The sequence below is a fragment of the Jaculus jaculus genome, chromosome 5, assembly GCF_020740685.1.
Source record: "Jaculus jaculus isolate mJacJac1 chromosome 5, mJacJac1.mat.Y.cur, whole genome shotgun sequence".
NCBI lineage: Eukaryota > Metazoa > Chordata > Mammalia > Rodentia > Dipodidae > Jaculus > Jaculus jaculus.
Window position 1 is genome coordinate 49,152,919 of NC_059106.1, and position 9,172 is coordinate 49,162,090.

The window sequence follows — 9,172 nt, forward strand, 5'->3', positions numbered from 1 at the left end:
CGGTGGGCCTGTCATCCCAGCATTTGGGAGGTGGAGGCAGGAGAATCAGGAGTTCAAGCTACCCAAAACGAGTTCAAGGCCAACATGTGACCCTGTCTCAAAAATAAAAAATAAAAACAGGGCTGGAGAGATGGCACAGTGGCTAAGACACTTGCCTCCAAAACCTAAGGACTCCAGTTTGATTCCCCAGTACCCACATAAAGCCAGATGCACAAAAGTGGCGTATGTGTCTGGAGTGTCTTGCAGTGGCTAAAGACCTGGCATGCCCATTCTCTCCCCCTCTTTCTATCTGCCTTTCTCCACCCCCTCCCCCAAATAAATAAAAATTTTTTTTTATAAAAACTGTACTGAGGGCCAGGCGTGGTGGTGCACACCTTTAATCCCAGCACTCGGGAGGCAGAGGTAGGAGGATTGCTGTGAGTTCAAGGCCACCCTGAGACTCCATAGTGAATTCCAGGTCAGTCTGAGCCACAGTGAGACCCTACCTCGAAAAAACAAAAAAAGAAAACAAAGCAAAACTGTACTGAGTTCATTGGCATATGATAACTAAAAGGAATGAGGTTGGGAAAGAGAATGAAAACACACCCCAAGTGCAAGCAAGAACCCCCTTTCCCTCCAAAAATCTTACCCCTTGGAATTTTTTCCACCTTGGGGTAGTTGGGAAAACATTACCTTCGCAGATTACATAGTAACCACCAAGGTCAGGGAAAAGACCTGGTGGAAACAGGTTTGTCCCCAGGCGTGGCTTGGCCTTGACCCTGTGTATTCACTCACCTCTTTGTTCTTATAAGTCTCCCGCCTGCCTCCACGGCCCGTCAGTCCTGGTCACCTACACCATGTTGGGTGTCACAGTCCTCGCCGCGATCCTGGCCTGTGGTAAGCTGAGGGGGGGTACTGGCAGTGAGCAAGCTAGGAGCTCAGGTTGGCTTCTGGGTGCCCTGTGCTCCCAAGGAAAGGCACGCCGGGATCTGGTGTGGGTTTAGCTACCGAGCAGCTGGGTGTCGGTTGAGTCAGTTACAAGTGGACGGCTCTGCTCCCACCTCCTTGACAAGAGCTGGCAAGCATATTGCAGTGTGGGAAGCACTAAGCGAAGGGTCCACAATGGAAGCTTCATCCTGGAGTCACTCCAGAGACCCCTGAGCCTGCCTTTTTCAGCTGGGTCTCCCCCTCAGGCATTCTTTGCTCCCCCATTTTGGTGGCATTCCCCTGGATTATGAACCAAAGGACATGACTTAATGCCACTCACTCTCCGTTGGACCCCTACACATCACCCTTTCTGGCAAGTGAGAGCACTTGAGGAAGAGTCCTTTCAATAATAACTACAGTAATCATAGCAGGCTCCCGTCTACCTCCTGCTTGCTATACGCAAGGGAACAATCTATTTTTTCTTTAGAAAGAGCAAAAGATCACTTCTCAGCCTTTTGCCTAAGATCAAGCGTAGAGACAGTGAGAGAGACAGAAAGAGAGAAAGGGGGGGAGAGAATTGGTGCACCAGGACCTCAGCCACTGAAATCGAACTACAGATGCTTGAGCCACCAAGTGGGCACATGCGACCTTGCACTGGCCTCACCTTGGTGTGTCTGTATACGGTGGGTTCTGGAGAGTCAAATATGGGTCCTTAGGCTTTGCAGGCAAGCACCTTAACTGCTAAGCCATCTCTCCAGCCCCAAAGGAACAGTCTTGAAGTACAAGGGTCTATCTACAGCTGCACCTCACAGTGGGGTCCCCGAGGCTCAGGGACAGTCGGTGCCCTCCCCGGGACTGCAGGCTGGCAAGCGGTGCAGCCAGAACGGGAACCTCGGTCTGCCTTGCCGCAGAGCACACGCTCTTGCGCCCTCCTCGCCGCTCCCCAGCCATGACAGCGTGGCGCTCTGTTCAGGTCATGTCCAATCTTCCAGCGTGGTGCTGTGGCCCATGAAGGGGCAGAAGGACCAGGCGTGCCCAGGCCCTGGCACACGCCAGGCGCTTGTCTGTTTCCTGCGCTGATTAAACGTCTGCTCTGCCCGGAGCCTTGGTCCAAGCTCTTCAAGTGTGCTGTGTAACCTAGTTCTCGGAAAACTCCCGCGTCTGCTATTCTCACCGCGCAGAAAAAGGAGTTGAAGCTCAGGGAATTAAGGGGTCTCCCCCACTAAGTGTCAATAAGTAGGATGTGAGAAGCCCGTTACTTAGCCAGAGTGTCCCACCTGCCCTTCCCCGTGGGAGGTCAGCCACTCACCTGCACTCCCCTTGTCTCCCCAGCTGCCAGCTGCGGAGTCCCCACCTTCCCACCCAACCTCTCAGCCAGGGTGGTAGGAGGAGATGACGCTGTTCCCCACAGCTGGCCCTGGCAGGTAAGCAAGCTCGGGGCTGCGGCTGGGACAAGGGGCCCAGGGCTAGCGGGAGGGGCCCTGTGGGCTGACACACAGCCCTTCTGCAGGTCTCTCTTCAGTACCTCAAGGACGACAGATGGGGGCACACGTGTGGAGGCACTTTGATCGCCGACAACTTCGTCCTGACAGCTGCCCACTGCATCAAGTGAGCAGGAGAGACACCCCGGGATCCAGCTGCTCACCCAGGGCAGGATCCTGATGAAACGGCTCTTATTAAGGGTTTACCACACACTCCAGTCCCTCTATTTAAAAAGAGAGAGAGAGAAGGAATGAAAGAAAGAGAGAGAGAGAGAGAGAAAGGAGAAAGAAAGAAAGAAAGAAAGAAAGAAAGAAAGAAAGAAAGAAAGAAAGAAAGAAAAAAGAAGGAAGGAAGGAAGGAAGGAAGGAGAGAAGGAAAGAAGGAAAGGACAAAGAGCAGACAGTAGAGTGGGAAACCAGGGCAGAGCAGGAGATAGTCAGATGGCTGATGCCACAAGAATGGCAATGGTAGCTTGGATTTCCTGTGAGGTAAGTTCCCCTATTACCCACCTGACCCAGGAGGGGCCTGGGCCAGAGCCTGCCCAGCTGGGGCAGCAACACCACAATCCAAACCCAAGTCCCTAGCTCCACGTCCTGGGCCCATCCCCCAGCCCCCACCCTGGGCAAAGCCCATGAAAACAGATCCTCTTCTCCATGGATCCCCATGGTAACCAGGAGGCTAGGTCACTAAATCCCCCAGCTCCCTCTCAACTCTGTGACTGGCTGGGCGGAAGGCCAACTGACCCATTCCTCTCTTCTGACAGTGATGCCCTGACTTACCGCGTGGGCTTGGGGAAGAACAACCTGACAGTGGAGGACGAGGAAGGCGCCCTGTACGTGGGGGTGGACACCATCTACGTCCATGAGAAGTGGAACCCCCTCCTGGTACAGTGAGTACCATCCACCTTGAGTAGAGCACTGGGCCAGGGAAAGAGAAGGGCCCCCAAAACAGAGCTGCAGGCCTGTCCACTGTGCCCAGCACCTATGCCCACCCGCACCACTGTGAGATGATCCCTTTGTCCCTCACACTGACTAAAGGTCTGGGAAAGACGCACAAGAGATGGAGACTCCAAGGACACCCCCCCCCACCCCTGACAGTTGTCCTGACAGAAGTCACCCAGCCACAGACAGAGCCCGGTCTCGCCTTGAGTGAGTGCTGGCTGCATGCTCACATTTTAAGGGCACGAGACTCAGAGAGTCTGAAGTACTTTCCAGGTCACACAGCCCAGGGCATGGCAAAATCAGATGTCGAAACAGGTCTGTTGGCAGCGAATCACATGCTTCTCAGTCAAACATGAGGACCCGAGTTTGGATCTCCAGCACCCATGAAAAAAAAGCCAGGTGTGCTGGTACAGGCACATGTTTATAATCCCAGCACTGAGGAAGTGGAGAGACAGGAATGTCCTTGGGGTCTTATGGCCAGCTAGTCCAGCGGAAGTAGTAAGGTTCAGGTTCAGTGAGAGACCCTGTCTCAAAAAATAAGGTGGCAGCCCGGCATGATAGTGTACGACTTTAATCCCAGCACTCAGGAAGCAGACATTGGAGGATCAACATGAGTTCGAGGCCACCCTGTGATTACATAGTGAATTCCAGGTCAGCCTGGGCTAGAGTGAGACCCACCTCCAAAAACCAAAAATAATGCAACAACTAATAACATTAAGACAGAGGAGCTGGGGCGAGGGGTTGGCTCAATGGCTAATGGCACTAGCTTGCAAACCTGCAGGCTGCAGTTCAATTTCCCAGTCACCTACCACATATAAAAAGTGGTGGAATAATGAGCCAGGTTCAATTCCCCAGGACCCACATAAGCCAGAGGCACAAGGTGACACATGCATCTGGAGCTCGTTTGCAGTGGCTAGAGGTCCTGGCATGCCCATTCTCTATCTGCCTCTTTATTTCTCAAAATAAAAATAAAGTTAGGTGCAAAGAGTAAAAAAAAAAAAAAAAAAAGTGGTGGAAACATGGAATTCCATTTTGCAATGGCAAGAGAGCCTGATGCTCTCACACATGCACATACATGTGTGCATGCACGAATAAGTAAATAAAATATTATTTTTAAAATCAAGGGCTGGAGGGATGGCTTAGCAGGTAAGGCACTTGCCTGCAAAGCCTAACAATTCATATTTGAATCCCCAGGTCCCACATAAGCCAGATGCACAGTGACACAAGTTGTAATATCGCATATGCGCACAAGGGAGCTCATGCGTCTACAGTTCATTCTCCATGGCTGAAGGCCCTGACATACCCATTTTCTCTCCCTCTCCCTCTCTCTGTCTTAGAAAGAGTTAAGGTTGGGGGCTGGGAAGATGCCTCAGTGGTTAAAGGCACTTGCTTGCAAAGCCTGACAGCCTGGATTCAATTCCCAGGCTATGCATGTAAGCCAGATGCAAAAAGTGGTGCTTGTTTGCAGCACACACACACACACACGAATAAAAATATTTTAAAAAATAAAGTAAGTCCTTTAATCCCAGCACTTGGGATGCAGAAAAGTAGGAGGACTGCCATGTGTTTGAGGCCACCCTGAGACTAGATAGTGAATTCCAGGTCAGCCTGAGCTAGAGAGACCCTACCTTGAGAAACCAAAAAAAAAAAAAGAGAGAGAGAGAGAGAAGGAGGCAGATAGAGAATAGGCATGCCAGGGCCTCTAACCACTGCAAATGAACTCCAGACACATGTGCCACCTTGTGCATCTGGCTTTATGTGGGTACTAGGGAATCAAACCTTAACTACCAAGCCATCCCTCCAGCCCTGTGACTCCCTTTCTGAATGCTCCTGATCTGTCAGGCCTGTTATGGGCTGACGGGTGAAGGGGAAAGCCACCTCCAACACAGTGGGTGCTCCTATTGTGTCTCCCGTCAGCTGACAAGGCCCTGGCAGGTGTTTGTTACGATCCCCAACCCCAGCCCTAATGCTCCTGCCCCTTGCCCTCTGCTCTGCAACCCAGCAACGACATTGCCCTCATCAAGCTGGCAGAGCCTGTGGAGCTGAGTGACACCATCCAGGTGGCCTGTCTCCCAGAGGAAGGTTCCGTGCTGCCTCAGGACTACCCCTGCTACGTCACCGGCTGGGGTCGCCTCTGGAGTGAGTAAACCCCTCCCTGCCCCCTCTGTGAGATCCCAAAGCCTTCGCAGAGGAAGTGGTTCACACAATCACCAAGCCACCATATGCACCCGTCACACTTCCTCATGTCTTGTTTCTTCCTATCTTTTTTTTTTTTTTTTTTTTTTTTTTTGAAGTAGGGTCTCCCTCTAGCCCAGGCTGACCTGGAATTCACTATGTAGTCTCAGGGTGACCTCGAACTCATGACGATCCTCCTACCTCTGCCTCCCGAGTGCTGGGATTAAAGGCATGCACCACCCCACCTGGCGCTTCATATCTTAAGCTTTGTAATGATAGCAACTAATATTTATTCATCATAGACTATGTGACAAGTGCATGCAATGGGTACCACAAGGATTAATAGATGAGTACTGGTCAGCTGCTTAGACAGGACTTGGTGCACTGCCCACATCACGAGAAGGAACTAAATTCAAGGCTGGCTGTGGTGGTGCAGCATTTGGGAGGTGAAGGCAGCAGGTCAGGAGTTCAAGGTCATCCTCAGGCACCTGGGATGGGAGGTCAGACCCGATGGCAGACTAACGCCCAAGTGCCTTCTAGCTGAATGAAAAGTAACGTGCGAGTGGAAATTACCCAGACTTAGAGGACACGCAGGTCAATTCTTAGGACATCATGAGAAATACCTCTGAATAGTGATGTCAAAGGCAGACTTACAAGGTAATGGTTGACAGCTAAACGCTCAAGCCTGGAGTGGTGGCACAAGCCTGTCCTCCCAACTACTTGGGAAACTGAGGCAAGAGGATCACAAATTCAAAGTTGGCTTGGTCTACAGAGTGAACTAAAGGCCAGCCTGTGTAACTTTGTAAGATCCTGTCTCTAAAAAGTAAAAAGAAGGCTGGAGAGATAGCTCAGTGGTTAAAGGCACTTGCTGGCAAAGCCCGAAGGCCTGGGTTCAGTTCCCCAGTACCCATGTAAAGCCAGATGTGCAACATGGTGCAGGCATCTGGAGCTCATTTGCAGTGGCTAGAGGCCCTGGTGCTCACTTGTTCGCTCTCTCTCCTTACAAACAAACAAATAAAACATTTCAATAAAAATGAGTAAAACAAAAAGAGGGTTGAGAACACAGCTAAGTGGTAACGCATTTGCCTAGCATGAGAAAGGTCTTGGGTTTGATCCCCAGCGCCACACACACACACACACACACACACACACGGGCTGGGGAGATGGCTCAGTGGATATAAGAGTGCTTGCTGCACAAACATGAGGGCCTGAGGCCACCTGAGTTCGAGGCCCCAGTACCCATGTAGACAGCTGGGCATGGAGACTCAGGCATGTAATTCTAGTCTGGTGGGGAGCGCAGACTGGAGGATCACTGGGCTCACCAGTCAGCCATTCTGACCAAAACAACAACAGCTTCAGGTTTAGTGAAAGACTCTTGTCTCTCAGGGTTGGGAAGTAGAGGAAGACACCTGATGCCTTCCTCTGGCCTTTACTCATGTGTGTACAGGACATGCACACCTGCACACACGTGCATCCGCCACACACACACCACCACACATAGTACATACATGTGTGTGCGCACGTGAAGAAAACAAAAACACCTCAGACTCTAAATTAAAGCTGACTTACTTAGTACTATGCCTCAAGGGTGTCCTGTGTCCCCTACTTTCCTTCCCTCACCGCCTGAGGGACCCTGATGATGGGCCCACGCGTGGGTCCCACAGCACCCCATACTCAACTGTGTTCTGTCCCTATCTTCCAATGAGGGCCACAGCTGGGCCATGCTGGGGGAGCAAGCTGGCCCCTTGGTCACTGTCACTCTCTCCCTAGCCAACGGCCCCATTTCTGAGGTGCTCCAGCAGGGTCTGCAGCCCGTTGTGAGCCACGCCACGTGCTCCAGGTTGGACTGGTGGTTCATCCGGGTGAAGAAAACAATGGTGTGCGCCGGAGGAGACGGTGTCACCTCCGCCTGCAACGTGAGTGTGCGGGCCCCACCTCCAGCCCCACTGCAGGCAGCCAGGTAGACGGGGCTGTACGTGTGGAGCAGGATGGGATAGAGCAAACCCTTCCCTGGGAGAAGATGGAGCTCCAGGCTTAGGGGATAGCTGTCACCCCAACCTACTACCCCTTCTTGCTTGCCCCCAGCATGTAGGGAATGTCAGAGAGCGAGGCAGAAGCAGCTGAGGTCATGTGCCAGTGAAGGGTTGGGCAACCTCTCTGAACCTCAGCTTTCCCATATGGAAAATGGAACTGTGGTACCCCTTCACATAGAAGCCCCTGCAGGGACACAAGGACTCCTAACCACAAAACATCCAAGACATACCACCCTCGCCCACTCCAGCCTCCCCACATCCCAGGCTATCCCCCCCCACACACACACACACAAAGGCTCCCAGCCTCCTCAATTCTCTGAGCAACTCGTTGCAACTTTAGACACGATGATCTTGACAGCCAAGGAAATCGAGACACAGAGAGGGCTGGCGTCATGCCAAGGTCACACAGCAAACCAAGAGCTAGTCGATACCCCAGAACCTCCAGAATGAGGTCCAAGTCAGCACCCCACATTTTCAGGCCAGAAGCAGGGGTCCTGGGCCTGGTGACCTACAACACATCCTCCACCACAGACACCTGGGCCCCAAAGCCCCCCTAAGGCTCAAAGTGTGCTTGCTCTGGTGCAGGGGGACTCCGGAGGCCCACTGAACTGCCAGGCTGAGAACGGCTCCTGGGAGGTGCGTGGTGTGGTGAGCTTTGGCTCTGCCAGTGGGTGCAACACTCGCAAGAAGCCCACAGTATTCACCAGGGTGTCCTCCTACATTGACTGGATCAACGAGGTGGGTGTCTCCCGTAGCCACTCCCCTCATGGGACCTCTCCCTACAGGCTCCTTCTGACGTGTGTTCACTCGTCCACGGTCACGTATATCCACATTCAAGTTCACACATTCACTCACTCACTGAAGAAGCCCTGGCCCAGAGCTACCCAGGGTAAACCTTGAGTCAAGAATGAGGGAAAGGGCTAGGGAGATGGCTTAGTGGTTAAGGCACTTGCCTGCAAAACCAAAGAACCTAGTTTCAATTCCCCAGGACCCATGTAAGCCAGACGCACAAGGTGGCACATGCGTCTGGAGTTCGTTTGCAGCAGCTAGAGTCCCTGACATGCCCATTCTCTCTCTCTCTCTCAAATAAATAAAATTAAAATAAAAATATTTTTAAAAAGCCGGGCGTGGTGGCGCACGCCTTTAATCCCAGCACCCGGGAGGCAGAGGTAGGAGGATCGCTGTGAGTTCAAGGCCACCCTGAGACTCCTTAGTGAATTCCAGGTCAGCCTGGGCTAGAGTGAGACCCTACCTCAAAAAGCAAGACAAAAAAAATATTTAAAAAAAAAAAGAATGAGGGAGGGCCCAGCAACAGAAGGACAGCATGGGTAGCAAGGATGGTCTTGAGGGTGTGGAGAAAGGGATGCCCTCAACGGGCCCAGGATGCAGTCTGAGCCCACATGCACCATGATCTAACATGCGGGGGGGGAGGGGGGATGGCAGGGATAAGGCGACACCAGGCTGCCCCTCCCCCACCACCGCTACCTACCCCTCAGAGCCCTGTGCTTTCCCAGAAAGTCCCAGAGTCCCTCACACTGTCCTCTGCTCCCCCAGAAAATGCAGCTGTGATGCGAGGATCTCTTGGAGCCTGGCAGCCCATCCCTGCAACAGTAATAAACAAACCTCCTTCCCTGA

General features: G+C 52.4%; 1 protein-coding gene across 1 annotated transcript; it reads left to right on the plus strand.

Moving 5' to 3' along the window:
- Nucleotides 1-724: 724 nt before the first annotated feature.
- Nucleotides 725-9,172, plus strand: Ctrc (chymotrypsin C). The gene is made up of 8 exons (XM_045150006.1): nucleotides 725-876; nucleotides 2,239-2,330; nucleotides 2,417-2,514; nucleotides 3,152-3,277; nucleotides 5,332-5,468; nucleotides 7,275-7,420; nucleotides 8,123-8,275; nucleotides 9,092-9,172. Exons 1-8 carry the CDS (start codon nucleotides 837-839, stop codon nucleotides 9,104-9,106), a joined length of 807 nt encoding a protein of 268 aa, XP_045005941.1. The 5' UTR covers nucleotides 725-836; the 3' UTR covers nucleotides 9,107-9,172.

Coding starts and splice junctions, on each gene's coding strand:
- Ctrc (XM_045150006.1), top strand. CDS start 837: ATGTTGGGTGTCACAGTCCTCGCCGCGATCCTGGCCTGTG. Junction 877..2,238: donor CGCCGCGATCCTGGCCTGTG/GTAAGCTGAGGG, acceptor TTGTCTCCCCAG/CTGCCAGCTGCGGAGTCCCC. Junction 5,469..7,274: donor CGGCTGGGGTCGCCTCTGGA/GTGAGTAAACCC, acceptor CTCTCTCCCTAG/CCAACGGCCCCATTTCTGAG.